This window comes from Scophthalmus maximus, chromosome 15, assembly GCF_022379125.1.
Source record: "Scophthalmus maximus strain ysfricsl-2021 chromosome 15, ASM2237912v1, whole genome shotgun sequence".
NCBI lineage: Eukaryota > Metazoa > Chordata > Actinopteri > Pleuronectiformes > Scophthalmidae > Scophthalmus > Scophthalmus maximus.
This window is the reverse complement of record NC_061529.1, coordinates 12,821,385-12,846,101: the sequence shown is the minus strand read 5'-3', so window position 1 is coordinate 12,846,101 and position 24,717 is coordinate 12,821,385. Positions and strand designations below refer to the sequence as shown.

Here is a 24,717-nt window from a genome sequence, read left to right as displayed (position 1 = left end):
ACCAATCAGAGGCTTTGTTACAGACTTGTACCAATCAGACGATGTGTTGTCGACTGGTCGAAAAAAACAAAGATTTTACACTGAAAACAGGACCTCTCACTCCTCCTGTTCACTCCTTCTACTACTACTGACACTCCACTGTGTCACTACAGACAGGAACTGCTTTGCAGAATGGTAAAAGGGACTTTTGGGGTTGAAAAATCAAAGGACGTATTTGTAGAAAAATGTACATAACTTTTGATTTGCATTAGTAAGAATCTTTTGAATAGTTTTCCCTTATAGCCAAGGCCTCAAAGAACAGCTTTCAAGAGGGAAACATCTTCATCTTTCTGTTGTTTGGTGTGTCATTATAATGAATGTCTGTGGGATTCAATTTCCGTTTTGTTTTTTTCTTTTGTGTTTAGGGTCATGTAAATATTCATATATTCATGTGATATCACTGTAGCACACATATTCTGATAGCCTAGGTTGTCCTGATAAAAAAAAAGATGCTTATAACTCGACTGTACATTACAGGGTTGAGGTTTGACAAGCATTATTACACAAGGTGACGCGGCGAACCAAAAATAGGAAAAATGGCTTCTGGTTTCAGAGGGTTAACCCTGTAGCCATGTGGCCAAACTGCCTACGAGCATAACAAAATTAAATATTTGCAGTTCTTGAGTTATGACTTCAGTTTCAGTAACCATGAACTTTCACTGGCTCTGAGACGCCCTCTGGCTTTCGTTGTAATGATAACTCTGTGCAGCAGAGGGCAGAATAGCACCACACACACAACACTCCTCATTCTAAAAAACACATCTCGTGTTTCATCTCCACCCAGCAGCATGCAACTGGAGCCAAGAGCCTTCCCAAAATGATGTGCAGGCACTTAATCTCACCAATGAAATCATACTGCTCATAACCCCATCAAAAAGAAATTGAATGTTAATATTGCATTAGACGAAATCTCCCCATAAACCTCCCTCTGATCTCACTTTGCATGGATTGCGATGATCTTATGATGGTCTTCAGCAGGCAGACTGTCCATCATAAGGGATACTGTGAATTACCTCCCCGTATCCAATGTAAACAGCTTGATCTTCAGCAAATCTGATCTATCGCAGCCTTCTATTCCACTCTCAGGGGATTAAATAGCTTTGCACTTTAGAGGGAATAATCCTCACTCTGTATATGTCTTGGCCTCTATAACTGGACTGGAGTGAGGGTCTGTGGAGGCGAGAACTCTGTCTGTTACAAATCATTTTTCTCACTCAGACTCAAATAGTTATTGGGCTCTATGGGAACTTTCTACTCAAAGGAGGAGGTGGGAAAATATCAATTCTTATGATGTTTGTTTCAATCTTTTTAGTGCGACCCTGATTCTCTTCACCCTGAGTCTAAACATGTTCTAACGTGTGTAACTTTATTTCCTGCTGCCAGCAAATTGTCCATTAAAAGTTATTCATTTTAAGTTATGATAACGTCATGGAATAGTTCAGGTCTGGTAGTTCCCAAGTCAAATTTGGGTCCGATTGGTCTAAAACTGAGACGAAGCATCAGTAAACGAGACAAAGGGTCTGCAGCCACACCAGCAGCTAAATGCTCATATTAGCGTGTTAATATGCTCACATTGACGATGGTGTTATGCTGATGTGTAGCAGGTTTAACATTTACTCTGTTCACCATCTTATTTTGGTGTGTTAGCATGGTGACCTTGGCTAATCAGCATTAAACACAAAGCACATCTTGTGGTAATGTCATTAGTTTCGCAGCTATTTGGTAACAAAGTATCAGACTTTTTTACTTTCATGTGCCTGTTGGTGCAAGATAAAAACTAGGGATCACCGAAATTATCCATCCATCCACCCGGAGGGAAACATGATTGTGTGTACCGAAATTCTTGCCAAGCATTAATTATCGAGTCATTTGACAAAACATGTCAACTTCATGTTGGCTCTAGGTGTAGGTCAGCTTAGCTTTGTCAGCTTCATCCTCTGTGGACCATGAATGTTTTGAATATTGTGGCAATGCATACAATCATTAGTGAGATATTCCAGTCAGGACCTCAGTGTTGAAGTTACCAACAAGCCTCGTCGCCAGCGTTGCTTAAAACTGAGGATCACTCGGCATATCTCCATCTTTTGGTGACTTGTTGAGATGCAAAAAGTAGCAGAGCTGCAGAATGGTGCAAAAAGAACAATGCCTTCAACCAAGAGTGATGCCAGGTTCAGGGCCCAGTGTGATGACACGTATTCAACTGGAATCTACCTGGAACAAGACAGCGAATCACTGTCCAAGCCGGAGAGTGGATTTTACGTTCTGATCTCAAAATATTACTACAAGAATGTATTTTATAACAGATGAAGATGCTTGGTCTTTCAAGATTTTAAAGATTTTAGAGTAAAACAAAATACCGCGTGTTGAGAATTTACCATTAAAATCTCAAGTACACCATTCTATACCGCACTATACAAGTGATCAAGTGTCTTTTTAACCCCCCCCCCCGCTACCATGAGGTTAAGTGCATCCACATTTATTACCCTGACACACTCTAGTCCATTTCTCAGCCATCACTATTTATTGTGTGTATCTTATCTCTGTCAACGACGTAATTAGCAACCCGTTTGTCCATTTGGTGACATTACGGTTCCAATCTGAGAGCCACTCAGTGCGGGGACATGCAGCAGCATACTGATAATCACTGTCGCCTGCCCTTTGGATTTGCCGTCTCTTCAACAGGAGTGGAAACCACTTGTTCAACCCATTAGAAGGACCGAGAAGCCGACGGAGGATGAAGTGTAAAATCTTATGCGGATTACGACTAAAGCGGACAGATCAATGTTATGCAAAGTCGAGTTCAAGTGGCCCTAATACAAAGTTGTATGAACAGCCGGGGGGGGGAACGGAGATTGCCAAAAAATAAAGCTGTTAGACCTTCAGCTGAGTATTTTATTAAGAGGATGAAACAGATTGAGTGTTGGCTGGTAACGGCGTCTATTGAAGTGATTTTGAATCAGGCTGAGGTGAGCCTGCTCGTAGGGGAGGAGGGGTTCTCACTCTTTCTCTCGTCCCAAAAGCATCAGTCCCCTACTTTAATCTGAAATTGAAGGCTCTCAACTGCGACGGATTATAGGGACTAACCCAAGCATGCAGCCGGGGGAGCGTCTCCTAATGAGCCCGGCCAGCGGAGCATCAAGTGACAACAAGTGCAACTCCATGCCAGTTAAGAGCGACAGTAATGCTTTGACAATCGAACCATTTGTCACAGGTATGAAAAGAAGGTAGAACAAATAGACACCAAAAAGCCACATTTAATAAAAGGCTATTTCTATCTTTATGCTTTGTAATTTTTGAGTTATACACAATTTTAAATGAATACATAAAACATTTTTGAACACTACAAGAAAAGAAAAGAAAATTTTAAATTGTGCCTTAGTGAGAGAGATTAATAGTTCAATTATGTACAGTGCGATATATGACAACATTTACTTTCTTTCTCTTAAAAGAGTTCTGTCGGTGGGATGATTCTTATTACAAATGTCACCATTAAAGAACGGTACAAGCAACATTATAATGAATGTCAACGAGGATATCTGACTGCTCATTGGTCATTGGTAGTCCTATTGAAATATTATAAATGTTATGCTGGGTAAAATCTGACTCATCTGACTGTATATATATATATATATATATATATATATATGTATATATATATATGTATACACACTAACAATAAGACTTTGCTCCCACCGAGTCCAATCTTCTTTACTATGCATAAGAAACAACAACTGGGAGTAAACAGCAAAGTTTGGGAGTAAATCAGAAAAAAAGTGCATTTGCATCTTCTGTGCAGCTGATGGGTTTTCTTCTCCAGGAAGTCCAGATGCAGGCCCGTGGAGAGAAGTGGAGGAAGGCTGACAATCTGCAGGACAGTGTGTAACATCGGTGGGCGTCCGTACAGATGCTGACAGCAGCCGGGCCACTGCATTCACTTTGGAGAATAACTGTCCTCGGTCTCTACGGACTTTTCTCCTCCTCTGCTGGACTCAGGGGATCACTGGCTTTCTCCTCGGCCGCCTGTCTCTCCTGTTTGCCCTCCAGCGGTCTGTCGTGAGAAACCGTCCCCAGCACTTTTGCACTGTGCTCCTGCGCTTTGGCCCTGAGCGCAGCGATGCTGTTCTCTCTCAGTTCCTCTTTAGAAATGGTGGACTTGCCCTCTGACCTCTTCTCATCCGCCTCAGCGTCTTCCGCCCTCTGAGAGCCGGGCTGCTGCTGCTGCTGCTGCTGCTGCGGTGGCGGCGGCGCGTCGCACTTTCCTGTTGGCGGGGGAACGGCGGCCTCCATGGACTTTTTGTGCATCCCTGCAAAGAGTTGCGGGTATTCAGATTTAGAATTGCGTCTGTTGATTGGTAAGCCATCTTGGACTGAAAATAGCAAAGCAAAAATAGTTCCGGTTTAGAATAGGGAGTCTGAATGGACAAGGGTAAATCATGGCCAAGTTAGAAAATGAGAATATTTTTTTATGAATACATATCAGTCTATAGTGCTATATTTCAGAAGCTTCTTTGCTTTAAAAGATGAGAGCACCTACTTTACACAAGTACAGTGCCTGAACAATGAAAACTCAGAGCAACACATCTGCTACTGGTGTAGAAATGATGCTTATATGTGGAGACCCCACATACAGAGGGTTTTTAAAGGAATGCTAAGCTTGAATCATGTGGATCTATTGAAAACTGACAAAATCCAAAAAACTGAACGACTGAAAGCAAATAAATAAATAAATAAAAATGAGAGAATGACAGTAGAGCATGTGGAGAAAAACAACAAGACATCAGCCTCACCGAGCAGCCAGGGGGCGCAGGACTCCATGATGCCGTCCTTGGCGGACTTGAGGATGGACTCCGGCAGGGGGATGGAGTGCCTCACCATGGCTCCGTACAGCCCGTACTCGGCCATCACGGTGCTGCGGCCCCAGCACTTCTCCCTCTTCCTCCACTTGGCTCTGCGGTTCTGAAACCACACCTGTGACAGGACAACAAGTCAGCGGAGTTATTGGGGAGCAGCGCCGTAAGTCACTATCCGCTCTGCTCCTGCACAACTCTCAGAGGCAGCATTACACTTTCCAGCGAGAAATACGTGGAGATAAAATATGGTGTTTTCTACAATGATCTATGTTTTTCCCAACCCAGTTGTTTTAGATGGAGACGATGCAACTAAATGAGACTGGTGACCTTTGACCTGCGATGGCCAGGAGAGATACATACGACTAAACGTCCTCTCCGGCTTCAGAGAAGTTCAGATCGTGTGTAAATTCAAACACTTTTCAGGTGGCATCATCTGCAGGGATGCATTTCTATTTCCTCACGTGTAAAATGCGACCGTTACCTTATTAATAAAGGATGAGACTAATGCTTAAGTCATCAGTTATGAGCTTTTACAATTTTGCGATTAATCAATTTGGCTGGTGTTTATTCTTCCTGTGTGGCAATGGTGACTTCATGGCTGTTGGTAATCCATTAATAGATACTAATTATTTTGTTAATAAATGGTCCAGATCTGCTGAGACCACAGGTGAGTGATGTATGAGCCAATTAGTAATAAGATTTCTCACACGACCCCAAAACTGTTCTTATTAATGGAGTTACACTGCAGCGTGACGCTTCGGTTTTTAATTTATTAGCCATGATTTATAATTACAAACCTTCCAAGTGCCTTTTGATGAAAAAGGTTGGGGTTTTTTTTTGCTGGTGCACGATAACTGAATTGCAACGTTATCTAAATGCTGACCCATTTGGGAATCACAGTTGCGACTCGGAGTAACTTGAGATAAAAGTTGATTCAGTCCATCGATTCCCCATAAACCACAGCTACAGGTGTGAGGGATCTGTGCCCCCCGTCAGGGCCCATCTCCAGCCTCCAGCGGTGGCTTTATAGATGGCTCGACACATGGACTCACTCCAGCCAACAGATGCTGAAGGCCCCGCAGCCTATCTGTCAGCTCAGAGAGAGAGGGGCCAGATTGATTGTATGGCACAACACAGGACTGTTAAACACTCTACTTAGGCCCCTCTGATGGCACCGCGAGGAGGAGAGGAGGGGGCCAGGGAGAAGAGAGCCAGGTGAGGGGACAGATCTGAAATTATAAAACGACCAAACCGTTTCCAAGCTTCTTTTTTCCTTTTCTTCATCTAGTCATTCTGATGATAACCCCTTATTTCATACAATATACTTCTTTTCTTTTTCTTTTTTTTTTTAAACGAGAAATTGCTTCTGTGTGGCTCAGGAGGCTGCGGGGTGGAGGAGGAGCGACCCAGGGGCGCGCCGGGGCTGATTGAAAAATAAGTTAATTTCGCGGCCCAATCGATGGCGGGGCAGGCGGGCAAATATCACGGGAAATTAAACTACCGGGACTCGGGGGAGCGGCGCTATTGACCCGTGCTAATAAATTCAATGTAGTTATTTCATTTGAGCTCCCTGCGTCTCTGCAGCAGCAGCAGCAGCAGCAGCCTCCCTCCAGAGCTCGTCTGATTCAACTAATTACACTCGATGAGAAAATTGGGTGTTCATTCTATTTAGGATGGGAGCCTTGGCCCTTTTTATTCATTTATTTGTTTCCTTTTTTTCTTTTGTATTTATCCGCGGCGGTGTGCTGTTGCGGCCCGTTAATGAGAGGGAGATTAAAAGGCACCCGGGGCAGATGGATGGTGCAGGTCACGCCGCAATCTTCCTCCGCATCGAGAGCCTGATTAGGTCGTTAGGCTCCTTCCCCGAGAACAAATTGTTTCACATGCAACTACACTGCGGCCCGATGAGAGATTATCTGTCCCGGCGAGGAGGATGCAGGAGGATGCAGGAGGATGCAGGAGGAGAGGAGAGGAGAGAGGAGCAGCACCGATCGATCTGCGGCCGCTCACCCCGCCTGTCTCCCGGCGAGCGTCTCCGAGCGGCAGCTGGAGGCAGCTGGAGGCCTCCGCTCTTATAGCTTATTAGCTCTGATGGAGACGTGAGAGATGCAAAAATGCATTTCCGCCTACAGGTGCATATTTATTAGGTAAAATTAAAAAATATATATATATTTTTTTAAATATATATATGATATTCGTGTCAAATTTACAGGGGTTATAATTTAAGGAAAGTATGAATTCTGTTTTACACACACACACACACACACACACACACAAGGACACACACACACACACACACACACACACACACACACACACACACACAATGCATTAAGTGCATGTAGCCAGACATTTTTTGACATGTAGTTGATTGAGAGCATCTCCAAAAATAATAAAGATCAAACAAAGCTTTTCCAAAAAATGTCTAAGCCGATTTAAGGACCTATTTGACTTCATGGCCTATAGAAAACGCCCAGGATGTGTTATTTCGGTGTGTTCTTTATTGCAGGAAAAAAACCGTGACTGAGACAATATAGTTTAATTAAAAAGGGAAAGTGAACCATAAGGGCTTTTTTCCCCTAATTCGTATAGACTTGATTTATTGAATTAAACTGCCCCAAATAAATCAAACACACACCCTTGCATCAATAACTGAAAAAATCCATGTCAACGCAAAAATAATCAAAAAAGCAGGAGGGTCCATGTTCAAACGAGGGGGAATTATTCGATGAAATAATGTCCATCTATGAATATAATTCATCATCGCATGAAACAGGAAGCTGGAGCAGACAGTTACCTGTATCCGGTCTTCAGGCAGCTCTGTTTTCATAGCCAGCATCTCTCGGGCATAAACATCCGGGTAATGTGCCTCATTAAAGGCCTTTTCCAGCTCCTCCAGCTGGTACGAGGTGAATATGGTCCTGTGGGAACCGGTGGTCAATTTAAATGTGGACCAGTTGAACAAAAATGTATTTTTGCTGCTCGTTTAAAATGACACAAATGAACATTGAACATTGAACGTGATGAAAATCACAAGCAGCAATAAAAAAATGAAGAAAAATAAAGAAAATGATAATAAAGACATTTTAACAACTACAGAAATGTTCAAAAGGAGATATAAGTATTTAAAAAAAATATAGGTCTGAATTAATTAATTTGTACAGGTGTAATGAGCCAATCAAAAGCCTGAGAAATCTGTGGCAGATTTGTAAATTCTTATCAATAATTAGACAGATTTATTTCCTGTATCAATATAAAAACACACCTAAAGCAACCACCAACACTAACTGTATTTTGATGAAAGCTGTGGCTGCAAAGGAGTTTCCATTCGATGTTACAAAGAAAACACCGATGATGACTACAAGTGAATTCATAATAAATAAATATATATATATATATTATTAGTCCAATGACCAGAGACATTCACTCACCGGTGACGTCTTTTCTTGCGTTTCTTGCTCTGATTTACAGACGACTTTGAGAGTTTTCGTTCATTTGAAGAGAAATCCTCGGAGTCTGGATTTAAATAAAGAAGGCATTATAATGAAGAAGAGGAGGATGGCAGAAGAAAGCATTTCTAAACGCAAACGCTGACCATTTTATTTCATTCAAAATCAAGCAACGGTGGTGGTAATAATAATAATAATAATAATAATAATAATACTAATAATAATAGCATAATAGCCTGAAAAAAATGCTAATTATAATAATAACGACACGGAAAATAATTATAATGCAGTGTAAAAAAATGAATAAATGCGTGAGCAGTAGTTTTGTGGCTCCACGCTGCAGTGGCTGCACTATGGATGATCCTCCTCCTGTTGTGGGGATGTTTCCTCACCGGAGCTGGCGGACTGGCCGGTGTCCCGCGGGCCCGCCGACCTGCTGTGCGGCTGCAGGTGAGCGTCGCGTGCGTCCGCCAGCACCGTGTCCAGGAAGGCGGGCGGACCGTAGAACGACGGGATTCCGCCCGGGCCGATGAATCCCATGCCCAGGCCCACGCCGGCGGGGCCGAGCATGGACCTGGCGGCGACCAGGTGCGCCCCGGCCGGCAGCGAGCCCGGGCTGCTCCTCGGGGCCGCGGCCGGCTCCTTGTTGAGCCCCAGGATCTCCTGGATGCCGAAGCCGGTGCACCTGGGCGGCGGGTGGGTGGCGCCGCTCTTCGGCTGCAAAAGGCTGCTGCTCCCGCCACTCGCAGCCAGCGAGGTTTTCTCCGATAGGTTTAAACTTCCCGACAGCACGGCGCCTTGTTTCCCCGTCATGATTCGATGCTACTTCTTTTGTTTGTTTATTTATTTAAAAAGGTCTATTTCCTATTACAGCGTCTCACAGGCGGGTCCCCAGTTCATGGTCCTCTCGGCAGCACACACACACACTCACCCACACACACACTCACACACACACGAGAGTCCTTTAGAAAATGGTCCTTTTATCCAACAGGTCCGTCCCAGCAAGAGGCAGGGCCCAGCAGCCAATCAGCTGCCAGGATGCAGGATTCCTGTGGATCATGGATGCATTACGCCCTCCCGGATACATATCTGCATTTCTTTCCGAGGACTGTATGGATAAAACGAGGAAGGGATTATGGCAACAGAGAGAGGAAGGGGAGGAACGACATGATTGTCTCCACGGCTGCAGGAGGAGAGGCGAACTGCTGAGAATCAAAAGTGCATCTTAAAGACGGACCCAAATATTCTATAGACATTAAATAACAGAAAAAAATTCAAACTGCGGGATTAGATTTCCAAACAATACAGGGTTTTATAGTCTCAATGCACATGCATCATTGCTCATGTGGCTCTTCGTCGGTACGCCTGGCCTAATTAAACCGCCTATTTCCCACCTTTTGAAATGGAGCAGGTTTATAGAAAATTACCTCAATCTCCCTGAATAAATGAGTGTGTATTCCCCCTCTCACACACCCAGCGCCAGCTATGATCTCCCCGCACAGCCACTGGCTCACGCGGATGGATAATTGATCTCCAGATGCCGAGGGGAAAGTCATCACACGCAAATCAAAGGGCCTACCAAAAAAAAAAAGAAAAGAAAAACGACAGCTGGACGATGTGGACCCACTCAGCTCTGCACGGTCCTGCGTGGCGCTAATCCCACAGCAGCATCACAGAAGCACTGTGCCCAGATTAAATTTGGAAGTGATACACAATATGGGCAAAAAAAGAAGACTAATAGATAATCTAATGATTTAGATTTCTTCAAAATTGACAATTATTATTTTACATATGACAAATACTACCAGTTGGTTTACTACTACTGATAACAGGCTAATGAAGACAATATGATAATTGTAATGATAATAACAGACCTAATGCAAACTGCAGTGACGTCATCTAAACAATTCGCTGGTTAATGGCAAATTATTAACAAAATATGACAATCATATAGGCCTAATACATCAACTTAAACAAGATTAAAAAAAACTTGTTGAAAGTCGAATCATCTATTAAACATTTGGATGCAGATTGTATTTGCATCTTTAGTTGGCATCAGTGTTTTTGGACATGTGCCTAATTCAGAGCATTTAATAAATTATATAAAATATGGTTCTTTCGTGATTTGACTGCAGTAGAAAAGAGTAACATTTTCTTATTTGGTCCCATGGTTGTTTCAATAATCATAAAGATTACAGACCGTACATTCCTCTTTGTGTTTCAGGGTCAGTCAGTTATGAATGTTCGGGGTTGAAAAAAGAAAAAGAGAATTGTGTTACCATCATAAAGATAATTTTACAATGGCTATTTGTAGTAAAAAATGTGAACTCTGAAAATGATGTCATTAAATGTTGTTTTCCTAATGGTATAATTCTAGTGTTTATAACAATGGCATGAATTTTTTTGGACATCATAATTGCCCCTTTTTGATATGGTGTACATTGGCTTCTGACAGATTTACCTTGCAACCACCCCATGCATAGACATCATCAATGTTACTTTATTACCTTATTGCAGTGATGATGCAATTAGGTAATAAAGTAATGAACTAAATAAACAAGCACATGCATCATGAGAGGACATGACACAACTCGACTAAAGTGGTTTAATAAAACTACACGAACTGAGACTTTGTGCAGACAGAAGTGCAGAGTCTCGCAAAATTCATACTTAATATCGAACCGCGTGCAACGAGCCGCTGATTAAGAGGGAGAAAAATATTGCTGCTGCAATTAGTGGCTGGCCAGTTGAAACTAATTAGGGCCTACTTAGTGGAAATTCTATTAATGAAGAAATCAATGTGATTAGGATATGCTAATGACACGTCGGCCTGCTGGGATGCAGTCATTTATTAACACGGACGGGTGCGAGTCGGGACGACCCGTCAATTACAGGCGAGTCGCTGCCCGCTCCCACTCCATCAGGAGGCCTGCTGCGATCCATACGTGCCCTTTTTCTGTTTGGTTGTTTGTTTGTTGACAGTGCCACACTTTTCTCCTCTCCCTATAATAATCCATCTCCTAGGAAAAAAGGCAGCGTGCTGATTTACATGCAGAAGAGAGGCTGCCTAATAAGGCTCTAGATTAAGGGAAGATTTAGTTCAGTCATTCGTGTAGATTGAGTTGCCCATCAAAGACTTGCAGGATCTGACGGCTGCAGATTAAAAGGGAAAACAGCTGTTGGAAAATTTTTGTACATCTGCATCCTCCTCTTTCCTCAAAAACCCTGCTTCCTCTTTTCCTTCACTCCTCCCGTTCCTCCTGTCCTGGCATCTATAGGCTTGTCTCTTTTTTGTGTGCAAATTTACTCTAAGCAGACGTTAACGGCAAAGATATGAATAAGCAGTGTAAACTCATTCAGTCGGTAACCTTCAAAAGGGGTCAAACACTGAGAAAGAGCTGAAAGCAAAAACACGCCCACCATAATGAATATCATATCCCGCTGATGTGGCCCGGTAAAATTTCGAAATGCATCTGCAATAATGAATAATAAGCGGTTGAACTTGTTTGTTTGCAGGAAGGTCACGGCACATAACTGAATACATTAACTCTCCTCCAGCAGATAAAACCGTTTCTCAACTCATCACATTCCTCCCACATAGGAACTTCTATTCATTTTGAAGTGGCGTATAAACAGACCGAGAAACGTTTCTTCTCCTCTAAAAAACAAGGGTAGAACCCTCGGATGTGTGAGTCAGTCTCTGCGGTGCTGAATCAAGCCGACCCCTCAGGAGCCGGCAACCTGATGACAGCACACATGTAGAGCCGAGTCAGGGGAAAAACTAAGGCACAGCCAGAGCCTCTGCTTTTCCCAAAGCACTTGCAGGGGCGTGATGTGATGCCATGTAAATGCCCCCCCCCCATCCCCCACCTCTCACCACCCCTCCCTCCCTCCCTCCCCCGGAGAAAGAGTTTGCAAGCCCCGCAGCTTTCTCATGGCCCCTCCACAATGGCATGTTTGGAAGCTGCCCGTCGGCATTGCTTAATTAGGCGAGGAGTTGATTAATTTGTAGTAATTGACAGCTAATTTAAGGACTAGGGGCACATCGGATTGACGTCCGTAGGGGCACAGAGGCTACGTGAGGTCACGGCAACGCACTGCGGACGGATGGATGAGCTGCGATCCGACCCCCCACCCCACCCGCCCTCCACCGTCCCCCTCTCTCTGTCTCCATATGGAGGAGCTGCTCTGCGGGGACTGACCCGTTACTTGAAGGGGCTGCTTGGCTGGAGGGTGACAGGCAGCCACCAGTTGCGTGCACCATATTGAGGATGCCAGGTCTCTTGCCACGTCAACGCACAGCAGACTGATCGGTGTTCGGCAGTCAGCGCCAACTAGTGTCCACGTGTGTGTGCAGGAAGCTGAAAAATAACAAGCCTTTTGTAGAGGGAAAAAAAAATACATTAAGTACATTTGTGGGGGCCTACTGAAATACACTTTTAAGATACTTCTACTTGTGTATTCAATGTCAAACTTCACTTTATCCTTCACTACATGTTAGAGAGAAAAAACTAATATTTGACAACTGTAGTGACTTAATGAATTGTTAAGATTTTACATCAAACACCCATTGAGCTCGGAGCATGTGATTGTGATAGATTAAACCACCCGGCATTATAAATTGAAAATGCTCAACCTTGAACAATCACTACATTAAAAATAACCTACACATTCATCAGTAATAGTGGAACAAAAGCATATGGTTTCTCACATTCGAATAGCAATCATGTCTATATAGATAGCTATAGATGTCAATAGGTTATTTAATAAAGTGTTTTTTTCTTTTTACATAGCAACAATATCACTGTGGTTACTATGTTACTTCCACATACCTCGCAACCCGTTTCCAGAGGATATGGGAAAGTGAATTGAAGTGTTTAGTTGCAAATGATAAATACTATAAAGTACTTGACATTGTATTTAGGCCTGTATGTTAATTATGTAACTGTATACAAATCTTTAAAGCAATGGGTTAAACACGTCTAGCTGTGTAATAGCCTATATTGTTGTATTTAGGCCACTGTTGGTTCGACTAGCTAAACTTTCTTCGCAGCTGGATTATCCTACACATTGTGCCGACCCTAAACACAGCTGTCAGCCTATTAAAGGTGATTTCTGGCCCCATACACTAAGACCATGCTGCGTTCAAGGCTCCCCCAAATACCTCTGTCCCCTGTCGCAGGATATTCAGGCAGCACTCACACAAGGGGGAGTGGGGGGGGGGGGGGGGGGGGGGGGCGCTAAGTGTTTCTGAAAGCTGGAGAATTGTGTAAATAATACATATTTTTTCACAGGGGTGAACCAGGGTCCGTGTGAGAGGCAGGGGGTGAAGCCACCAAGGCAATGGCGGCCTCTGTCCGTGTGAATCGGAAAGACGCTCGGGGGCTTATTAGCGGCCTGGGGAGAAGTGTTACTTGTTGGGAGCGAGCGACCAGAGCCTCAGCGACATCTCCAGCCGAGAACAGTCCGAGGCATTGTCTTACCTAATTATGGCCGATGGACTTCATTTTGTTTCCCATTCGGCATGCCTGTCTGATTCTCTTCTGGCCTGGCCGCTCGCCCCGACAACGCTGAAGTGTGCTAATTAGAAAAGAAATGGTCCTAGTAATTATGTCAACTCTCGTTAACGGCGACGACAATGAGCAATATTATTTTTACGCAATGTTTTGTGTAGGGGGGGACCCTGCTTCCAATGCTCATTAAATGGAAAACATGGCCCGGGAGCCGAGAGAGCACTCCCACGTCAGGGTTCCTTACATGTCCGCAGCCCGGAGAGGCGCTGCTCTTTGTGGGACGGCACAGGCATGAAGTTATGGCCCTAATTAAAGTTTGAAGTTAGCTGCAAACTAAATCACTTCAAGGGGTCTTCTTTTCATTTTAAAACTTTATTAAACAACCTCACAACTTGCAAAAAAAAGAAAACAAAAGGAAATCATGTTTAAAATAGAAATAAGAATAAATAGAGAACATTTAACTCAGTCAAGGAGGAATTCTGTGAAGAGTAGTAAATCATTTGAAGTTTCCATACAAGCAAAGGCAACTATCTAGAGGACAACAAGTGCACTGAGGAGTTTGGAGAGAAACGTCCTCAGCATTTAGCTGCAGCTCAACATTTGAAAGTCTTTGTCGTGAAGGTCTGAACATTTTCAGACTATATTGCAAAACACACATAGATCAGATTCTGTTTGAAATCACAAAAATCTCTCGTCACAAAACCGTTTTCTCACTTCTTGGGTCTCTCCAAGATGTTCAGGAATTTGCCCCTGGTCATTTCCCTTGCTGGAAAACAAGAAGACACAACCATCGTCAAGATAAACCACTGCAAAGGTTAAGAGCCTTGTTTTAATCATAATTATGATCATAAGACTCTGCTTCAACCACCGTCCAGAAATCTTTGATAAGTTGGTAGAGTGAGAACAAAGCCGTCAGCCTCACACATTTGCCTGCAGCTCTAACCACTTCTTAACCCGTTGTTCAGTTATGCAGAGCATGTATTTAATATCTGCAGGATCACGCTGGGAGGTAATTTACACAAACATCTGTTCATTCACGACATGGAAAACAACATAAGATGGAGACGGAGCTGCCCGAGTCTTGTGATTTGCTTGATTGCAGAGTACTAAGACCTGCACCTGTATTAAACTGTGAGTGTGTGTGTGTAGGCACGTCACCAGGATGAGTACAGAAGCAAAATGTCTCTATTAATGTAAATTTGTGATTATTATTTTCAGCAGCAACTAATACTAATCACTAAATACGTAATTAGGATCTTGCTATTTTACCGTAATGTACTGTATTTTAAGTTCACATTTTAGCTTTGTTTTAAATGACAAGTCAGAAAGCACAATTTGTGAAACAAATCTCCTCTGAGCTCTTTTTTTAAGAAGCAGATGCTTGAAATTGAAGATTCAGTCGATACAGTGTCTCTATGAGGAGAGATCTTTGGATTCGAATAAAATACAATTATTTCCATACAAACTATTTAATGTGAATGAAAAGGATCATTTATTATGGTTTGTACTGAGTATTATTCTCTTAATATTGTATATTTATTTTTTGAGTACACATTTTATTCTTTCCTGTAATAGTTTTTCCACGCAATTACAGCTTTATGACGATAAACATGTTGAATATTTTTTTCTTAAAGACTGTTTTACAAACCCCTGTAAATTAATGTACCAATCATTATTCAGAAAATACAGTGAAATAATTGTGATTATTGTATAGTATAGTATATATGGGTAAATTAGATTTTTACAAATATAACCCAACTTTAATCCTTTTGCCACACACGATAGAATTGCACTCACCATCTGCGATGCCAAATAAAACATATTGGTCAAATGGTTAACATGAATAAACAAAACCACAGTGTACTAACTACCCAGTGTACTACACAAGTCCCTGCTGAAGGCCCTTTGTGACCCTAGTCTTTACTGGGAGGACAATCAGTTCTGAGGCTTTTCTGTCAGAGACAAACCCATGAGTCACTGTGGAGACTTTCCTGCAGCATCCTCATAAACCCCACAGAGGCACCTCCCAGGTACAGCAATTACTCTTTGTTAAGGATAAGAAGAGGATCAGCCTCTCGGCTCCACTACAGCCTTTAAGAGCTGCGAAGCTAGAATCACCTCAGCGACATCACAAGACAACAGAGCAGCAGAGTTGAGGACTGATCTCGAACAGGCATTAAGCAGAAAGTCATCCACCTTCAAGATGCCAGTAGGAAGAATGTGATCAGGATCTTAACTGCTGTGTGCTGGTGTGAAGAGGGGGGGCCCCGCCTTCCCCCTGGCGGCTAATGAAAAAAAAGCCGGGTCAGTTAGTAATTTAGATGAGTCGCACAGTGTGGAATGATAATGGTGCATCTGGGCTTGGGGGCCACGTCACCCTGAGCTGTCCGTCATTAGGTTAAAGATGATGCTAATTGGAATGGGACGGATTCATTTTGCACTTTGCTGTCCCTTCAAATCACGCTAAACAAAGTCATCGAGTGCTTCAGATCCAAATGAAGCCATCGAAATTAAGGCGAGGGAAAGTAATTACCTAATAAGTAATGACCCTGAAACCATCAAGTACCCCGATGTCACGTTATTATTGAGAGGAGTTACACTAGGAACGGTGAAGGGTAGGAGTTCACATTTTAGATTTTTAAGGTGTCACGCTCCTCTGCCTCTCTTGTTATCGCCTCCTCCATCTCTTGATGAGCCCAAAGTGTAAGACAGATCGAAGATGGCTGAGCCGTCTCCTCCCGAGACCCCTCAGCCCACTTGAGCGTTTCATTAATTATGACTCAGTTCAGCCTCCCGCTACTCAAACAGAAACTCGTAGCACTGATATCATCACATTAAAGACCCAATTAACCATAAATCAGTGCTCAATTTATAATGTGTCTCCCTTTTTATATATATTAAAAAAAGGAAAAGAAATATATGGAAAAGTGATGTGAATGGCAGAGTGAGGGATGGTTCATGTTTTGGTGATGATGCAAACCAAAGTTCAAACATCAAGAAAGTTATTATGGCATATGTAAGACATGGTATGTCGTGCATAGGTAGTGGGAGCAATGAAAGAGGTCACATACTTTTGACTTTGACTCTTGAATGTTTCTTTGCTATGACATAAAAAACGTGAAAAGTCTAAAAAGGGCAAGTATTCAAAACAAACGTTAAGATATTGCAAATCAAAGCAAAATGCGACAAAGGTGCAATGAAATTTCCTATGTATGTGAAGCATGTGATTTCAATGTCCACTGAGGAAATGGAAAACTGTGGAAGACAAAAACATCAGATGTGTGAAGCGGTGGATCCTCAAATTAATACACAAAACAAAGGTAAATTCCATATTTCTATCACATTCTCTGCCTTGTTTTTTTCCATTGGAGGTTTGTCTTGCACTGTTTTAATTCCCACATGTCATTGGACCCCCTTTTTCTTCTCCCAAGATTTAATGGCTCCTGACTTTGTAATAATTGCCTCTGACTGCTTATCTTGCATATGGGTCGTGAATAGAAACACATGCATTCATTCACATTTCTGTTTAACACTTATCTGGAAATTAGTTTAAACATTTGGATGGGTGGATGGTTGGTCATGTGACAGTGAGCCAGCATGAAAGAACCAACAGCCGTGATGTGTAAAAAGGAATTCAGGGATAAGAAGTCTTCTGCTGATAGATCGCAAAAAAAATCCAAATAGAATTCTGAAGGAAAGGTGACCGCATTAGCTTGTTACGGGGAAGTTTTATTATTAATTGTAATATATATATAATTATTATTTTGTATACTTTTGTAAGATAAACATTAAAACATGATCTTAGCTTAGACAAAAAGCATGAGTCACCCCCCCTTCCCCACACACACAGGCTTTGTCATACAACGGGCGAGATCAATACTGATTAGAGGGACTTAGAGATTTGTTTAGTTGATTAGAAAGGTCAATTACTAATTTTGCACTAAGTTAATCAGCATCTTGTTTTACGGCTGCCATCCATACTAAATGACACCTTATGGATTCCGTGGGCCGTTTCCTTGCCCTGTTGATTTGTTGCCATCTAATTATCATTTAGCCCCCAACTGGTCGGAGATTCCATCATAGTCCAACATGGTGGTGTAATAAACGCAGCCACATTGTGCATGAATGTGTTTTACCAAAATCTGAATATCAGCGTTGCTTGCGATTAACTTTTTATCTGAACAATTTTCATCCATGTGCAGACCAAATATATAAACATAGAAGATTAGCCATGTTATCGTCCGCCGTGAGGATTATGTCTTGCAGAGACATAATGGCCACTGTGGAGCTGAAGGTCTCTGCCTCCTGTCGCCCACATCATTAGTCTAGTGATGCTCTGGATATGGATTTGTAACAGTAACAGCAACAATGGAGATAACTTGTATCTGCAGGAAAAATACACTCTACAGCCTGAGGCCATTCAAAATGTTTACAATTACAATTAAACAGCAAAAAGTAAAAGCCTGCACCTCAGGCAATTCTGTGATGCAACCTAAATGTTTAAGCATTTTTTTTTAATCTGCTCCAGGTTGGCAAATTATTTTCATTTGTCAAATCCCAGGGGGCTCAAATGTAAATGCGAAAGGAACCGCGGTGGTGTGACATCTTACTTTCCCCTCGTTTACGGTGAGTGAGCTCGGTGTCATTGTCACAGCCCCCACCCCAACTCCCCTGTGTATAAAATGAGAGTAATCATCGCTTTGCCCCCTCCCCTCCCCTCCCCTCGCCACCCCCCCTCAACAAGATGGCACACTCCCAGGGAGCCCGCTGGACCCCTGTTAGCTCCAAAGACAGATGACCACCTGGGTTAACTGGAGTCTTGGACCCCGGCCGTGACTGCCCCCGATTCACTTTCATTAAGAGTTAAGAGGACTTATCTGACCCTCGCTGCCCGTCTCAGAGTGCTGCTCGACGATCACGGGCTGTAAGCTTTATTTAATGGATTTAACATCCACTTTCACTGCCCTCCTCCCCCAGGGACAGGGGAGACACAGAGGAGATGACACACACACACACGCAAACACATGAGGAAATGAACACTTGAGAGGCCCACATATTCAGGATATGCCCCCCCCCATCCTAACCCCACCCTCCCCCCCGCCTCGCAACACATACACCTGACGCTCATGTTTGTGTTCAAAATTCAATTACCCACTTATTGATACTTCACAGGGATATTTAAGATGCAGACACGAGCTGTGATTTCCCAGGGGAGCCACTGGTTCCTCTTTATGTCCCAACCGAGAGGGCCCACCCCTCCTCTCCTCCTCCGCCAATGTATTTTCGACTGGCTGACACACACACACACACACAAAAACAAACACATCTGCACCTCCCATCCCCTGCCCCAGCCTATGCCTGTTCAAGAGGTGTCCTTATTAATAGGCAATCAGTCAAAAATCATTCATTAAAAACCCTAAAAGGTTTTACACCCGCACTATGATTAGCTGGGAAAGAAAATCCAATGAATTCCTAATGCCTTTATGGAAATGAGGTGTCATTTCCGATCTGCTCAGGGAGGCGGCAAGTGGGCAGAACTAAGGAGCGATGTATGAGTGTGTGTGTTCTGTGCTCTGCCTCCCTCTTCTTACACACAGCTCCGACACTGATCCTAGTCAGGATGTGGACAGACTCTGTCAGATACATGCTGCAACCTGCCACACAGAGGAAGGAGATGCTTCCTGTCAGCTCACGATTCTTTTCAGCAATGGTCGGTGACTATAACTAGCAGCACTATTACGAAACAGCTACAACAAATAATTCCAAATACAATGGTGTGAAAGCCGAGACCTGACCACATGACAAGGTACAGGGTTACTGAATATTTACACAATAAAGACTGAGCTTCTAAACTCAACCATCCTTGATCATTGTTCCACTTTCCATTCATCGCAGCCATGAGCCCACAGAGACACAGGGGAGAGGTGAAGAGACAAGCACAGAAGAGTAGTAGAGGGTGGTTAGGAGGAGGAGGAGAAGGAAGAAGGGTAGTAACAGAGGCGGTGGGGAGGCATCCCCTGTTCCTCATTCAGCGGCTGTCAGCTCAGGCACTTCATAACCACCCGCTCCGCGGCCAGCCCATCCTGATGGATTGATGGAGGCACATTAGCGCTGGTGGGGTCGGTGAATGCAATCATATTCAGCCGCGGCATGCTTCTAATAGGCCGGAGATTGATCCGGAGGGTGAGGAGGAGGTGGTGGAGAATGTGGGCCCATTAGGAGCTGTCAGGGCAGGGCGACCTTCAGTTTCACCTTCACACGGGAGCACGCAACAGGGGTCAGCCAGGGTCTATGCCGGGTGGCACCACGGGCAGAGCAGAGGAGCTGTGCTGCTACACAGGTGACAACAGGTGGTCCTACACCCAGCATACACGGTGACACTGTTTTTACATACATATATAATATGATGGTATCAACTAAAAGAGTCACTTAAACTCTCGATGAAATACATTTTTCTGTGGGCTTTAGACTGTATTGAGCTGGTGAGCTTGAGATACACTAATGATGACACCACAGACGACAAAATCTAAATAAACAAGTCTTTCCCTATTAACAGAGCATCCTAGTGAGGTGAGATGTTAGATGGTTAGTCACCTTGAGTCTACAAGTGTGATAGAGCACCATCACCAACTTTAGCAGCCATGTTACCCGCCGTCTCAGCAGCCGAGGGCCCTCCACCGAATCCCAAAGGAACACTCAGCTTTCAATTACCTCCAATAACAGCACTTATCAGACTCTTCAGCTTTCCCCAGAGACAAGGGGGCTTGATGCCGGCGCTCAGCGGCCCACGACAGGGGCATTCATCATGGGGCAGAGTAACAGCTGGGGCCTGAGGAAGAGGCACGCGTCAAAGCCCCTGTGGGGCTAAACCAGGCCCGGCGTCACACATCACATTATTGGGGGGTGCTGGTGCAGAGGGAAGGGGCATGAGGGGGCGTCACATTCACCCTTCACATCTGTGTTAGTACATATGCACACAAAGAGTGTGCAGCAACATGTGCACAGTCTACAGGAAAAAAACGCAGGTGTGTTCAGGTGTGTTCTAGCACGAGGGCTGATGTTCTTGAAATGTCTGGTCCAGGTTTTCTGTTCTCGACGCGGACAAGCGGGCGAGTTTTCACCGCTTGATTGTGCTGTGCCCATTAACAAGCTCCCTCTTTAATGGTCCACATGTTGAAGGGGGAGGGGCAGTAAATCCTGTCCCCCTGCCCTTCCTCCGCCACGACTCCGCGGTGTCTCGTTTATGGGCGGTGAGGAGCGCACAAACATGATGAAAAAGTGGCCGAGATTTACAAGGCCTCCCCTGACAGCCAGGAAAAGGAGAAAATTAAACCAGAGAGCATTAAACAGGCACCCATTACAGGGCTGCTGCGACACCAATAATAACCATCATTGTGTCCCATCATCCCGAGGTACATGACATGATTGCAAAGACGGCGGTCTTGCACCCATGACGGCGAACAACTTCATACTGGCCAGATTACACGCTTCTCTGGGTTGAGAGTCACGGAGATTAGACACTTTACCGACAGAATCACTTTGCGACTTGTGGTCTATGCAAATGCGACACATGATACACAAGCTATAGATAGTACCTGTGGCTCGTTAGTATGAATTTTCTCTTTTCTAAGCTTTCCTTGCCTGTTCAGATAGTTGTCAATTATACCACGTTCCAAGATACCATCACACAACAACTCCCTCTCCTAAAATCTAATGATCTCTTAAGATAATTAAAACATTTCTACATCTCTCAGATTTTTATCAAAGCCCTTCATAAATTTGTTTGGCATCATTACATTCATAAATACAGTCTTTATGAAATAGGAGCAGTAGGCTCATATTAGACCAAAAGGCCTGGTGACCACACAACATTTCTCCTGCTCATTCTCACTTTCCCCTCATGCACAGACCTGCTGGTTGAATCCGACCGATTTAACCTCTATGTAAATGTATTAATAGCTCCGCTTGAAGCGAGAGTGCAGCCATACCACAATTCTTCTTTGCCCATGTGCTATTTTCACAGTAAAAATAAATACCCATTTTTCTCTTAGGGAAAATATGAGCACTTATCTACATATCTCTAATCCACACTCTACAAGGATTATGACAATGGAGGTAGTGGCGAATGGATTAAAATTCTAGATTTTGCATCCATCTCCTGCTGGAGCACTTGTTGTGTGGGCTCTTGTATGGGAATGACCTTTATACTTACCTTCTCCAATGTAACACGATTGACCTAAATCCATTATTTTAGGCCCTCGAGGATCAATTTATTTGAACCATTTGACACGAAAGGAGAGCTGATTCTCTAAATTAAAGTTAGATTTTCTACGTTCGGCCTCTGGGTAAAAAAACCACTTCAGCCTATGTGCAAACCTGTTTTGGTTTTGAATGTGGATGCTCACACAGATGCTGAGAAAATCTAACCGCCCGACACAGAAAGGCTGTGAGCACCATCTAGTGGTGACACGTAACTAACATTTTACTATCAAGGCACATGATGCCACAAGTTGGGATCAACCCCTACGGCTTTTATAAATATTGTCCGTGCTATACATAACTGTTTGTGTTGCTCAGGTACTCACACTCCTCTAAGCCCAGCTGGTAAGCGAGGTTCTGAAGACCTTTGACCTTCTCCATCAGGTTTGCTGTGGTCAGACTCCCCAGCTCTACAGCGGGAGAACAGGACACACAACGAAAAGTATATTTAACAAGTTTTAGCAAAATAATATCCCATTTGACAAGATTATGTTTAATATCATCCTGTTTTTAACTGTTGCAGGTACACAAATTGTTTCAAATACAACAACACATCCGTTAACACAAAACAAGTGCGCACCTTTCAACATTTCGATGTCCTCACTCTCTAGTTCAGCCATCCACTTGGGAGGTGAATTAGTGATGGGCTGTAATGGAAGACACAGCAAAAGACAATTCAGCAGAGATTTACACAGCAGGCTTAAAGTATATTACAGTGTGTCGACTGTTGAGCCAATTTAATTATCCGGTTCATAAATCAAAGGGAGTCACGGCGAGTCTAACTCACGTTTTTACAAGATGCTGCAAATTCTGCAACTCCGGGCACTGAGTGAGAGATCACAGCATAATTTAAGATTAAAACGGCATAAAACATAACTCCACAATAACTAAAGACACAAGAGCAGGGAGAATGTAAACTTACGCTGTTCGGGCCACAGGTCTGGTGACGCTCTGTCCAACTTCTCAAAACTCAGCAAAGACGACTCAAAGTCGTCACCTATCATGGCACAAAAAGGTATTTCTGTTTCCTTAACATCTCCCATGGAAATTCAGAATAAGTAAATAATGTAAGTCAGGTTGAGATAAAATCAACGTGCGAGCACAGACGAACACTTCTTGTTGGATTTTCATGGATTGTCAGTATTGAATACATTTTTGTTGTTTGTACATCTGAACAACAAAATGGAGAAATTAGGATGAAAATGTTAATATCTGAGATTATTGAATCTCTGTGTCATTGGAACTGTTTGATTCATCATATCGAGGACAAAATAAGTAAGTATAAAGGTATATGTTCTCACCGTTTGTTAATTTAAAATACACCCTTTTATATGTATATTTTAAAAAAATGCAAAGCAGTTAATTATAGTTATAATTATATAGCAGTTAGTTAGCTCTGCAGCACATGGGCATGAAGCCCAGTGATCATTCAATCGCGATACATTAAAATACCTCTGCCATAAATTATACTTTCAGGGAGGATTATAATATTGTTGCTGTAGACATCGATGGCATTGTCAGAAATATCTAAATTAAATGATATGTTTATTACTGGGTTCATAGTTACAGATTGTATTGTATTGTATTGGACTAACTTACATTGGGAGGCGTTTCTAAATGTGTATCCTCCATCTATACACACGAGGGGGGGCAGGATAACAGAAACACCCCTGCATATGATGCAGTCCACTACAACACCATCACCTCAATACTGTAACATGTTAGTGATTGGCTGTAGTATTTTGATAATTACTTAATTGTTTCAGGATCTGCTGCCCATCTTTGTCATTGTGTTCTGGACCTTTGGCTCAGACAAAACAAGACATTTGAAGGCATCACTTCGGATTCTGCGAAATCTTGAACGCTTTTTGCTTTGTTTTGCCATCTCTTCGACATCCCACACACCAAAGAATTGATAGAAACAAATCGACATTAATCGATAATGATCAATGGTTGGTTGAGCCCCTAAACATAAAGTCCTGAACATCTCACATGTCGTCACAGAAGAGGAGTTTACAGCACAACAGCTGTACTGATCTGCAGAGATTATAACGTTGCGTTCAGGGCGAAGCGTGAAAAATAAGGCAAAAGATAGTTGTGAGTAAAACTCATAAATATTGCCGATGTTCTGGGACAACATACTGTCACCGTTTACTTGTGATATCCACAGAGGAGTTTTGGCCTGTAGCTCGTGTGGCACAGCAGCAGCAGCACATGTTTTGGGTGAAGCTGAACGTTGGGTCCAAGCTCTCTCTCTCTCTCTCTCTCTCTCTCTTCTGTCTGCTGTGCTTCCCATTAAGCCAACGGACAAAATCCGCGCCAAACAGTACGTATACGGCGCTAACGTGTGTGTTCTGTCGTCTCGGGATGTTTGTACCAGCCTGCGCGGGAGTTGCTGGCGATTCAGTGCACTCGGTCATGTCAAATTTACAGTTTATACACAGCGGAGCAGGGTAGAGAATTAGAATTTACCTCCATTCGGAGACGCCATCTTCAGAATGAGCACGTGACGAACGACGTCCAATCAGTGGAGCCGCAGTCGAAATTGACGCGTACTGGTGTAATTCACAAACACGCCAGCAGGCGTCAACCGGACAAACTTTTCTC

The 24,717-nt window shown here is 43.3% G+C and overlaps 2 protein-coding genes across 3 annotated transcripts; both read right to left on the bottom strand.

Moving 5' to 3' along the window:
- Positions 1 to 3,288: 3,288 nt before the first annotated feature.
- vsx2 (visual system homeobox 2) lies at positions 3,289 to 12,178 on the bottom strand. 2 transcript variants are annotated; one of them, XM_035610925.2, is made up of 5 exons: positions 8,731 to 12,178; positions 8,321 to 8,405; positions 7,687 to 7,810; positions 4,827 to 5,007; positions 3,289 to 4,406 (listed from the first exon to the last, which is right to left on the bottom strand). In XM_035610925.2, exons 1-5 carry the CDS (start codon positions 9,149 to 9,151, stop codon positions 4,000 to 4,002), a joined length of 1,218 nt encoding a protein of 405 aa, XP_035466818.1. In that variant the 5' UTR covers positions 9,152 to 12,178; the 3' UTR covers positions 3,289 to 3,999. The 2 variants fall into 2 exon arrangements, with proteins under 2 accessions (XP_035466818.1, XP_035466820.1); XM_035610927.2 differs by having other exon boundaries at positions 3,289 to 4,343.
- Positions 12,179 to 14,207: 2,029 nt separating this feature from the next.
- lin52 (lin-52 DREAM MuvB core complex component) lies at positions 14,208 to 24,663 on the bottom strand. The gene is made up of 6 exons (XM_035610928.2): positions 24,583 to 24,663; positions 23,033 to 23,107; positions 22,898 to 22,935; positions 22,691 to 22,757; positions 22,437 to 22,520; positions 14,208 to 14,617 (listed from the first exon to the last, which is right to left on the bottom strand). The coding sequence occupies exons 1-6, from the start codon at positions 24,599 to 24,601 to the stop codon at positions 14,562 to 14,564; spliced, it is 339 nt and encodes a 112-aa protein (XP_035466821.1). The 5' UTR covers positions 24,602 to 24,663; the 3' UTR covers positions 14,208 to 14,561.
- Between the last annotated feature and the right edge of the window lie 54 nt (positions 24,664 to 24,717).

What these genes read in the sequence shown, in the direction of transcription:
- vsx2 (XM_035610925.2), bottom strand. Translation starts at nt 9,151, where the DNA reads ATGACGGGGAAACAAGGCGCCGTGCTGTCGGGAAGTTTAAACCTATCG. An exon ending in CGCAAGAAAAGACGTCACCG is followed by an intron (nt 7,811 to 8,320) that starts GTGAGTGAATGT and finishes CGGTTCCCACAG; the next exon opens with GACCATATTCACCTCGTACC. An exon ending in TGCCTGAAGACCGGATACAG is followed by an intron (nt 5,008 to 7,686) that starts GTAACTGTCTGC and finishes GTCCTGTCACAG; the next exon opens with GTGTGGTTTCAGAACCGCAG.
- lin52 (XM_035610928.2), bottom strand. An exon ending in AGACCTGTGGCCCGAACAGC is followed by an intron (nt 22,936 to 23,032) that starts GTAAGTTTACAT and finishes TCTCTCACTCAG; the next exon opens with TGCCCGGAGTTGCAGAATTT. An exon ending in GGACATCGAAATGTTGAAAG is followed by an intron (nt 22,521 to 22,690) that starts GTGCGCACTTGT and finishes CTCCCGCTGTAG; the next exon opens with AGCTGGGGAGTCTGACCACA.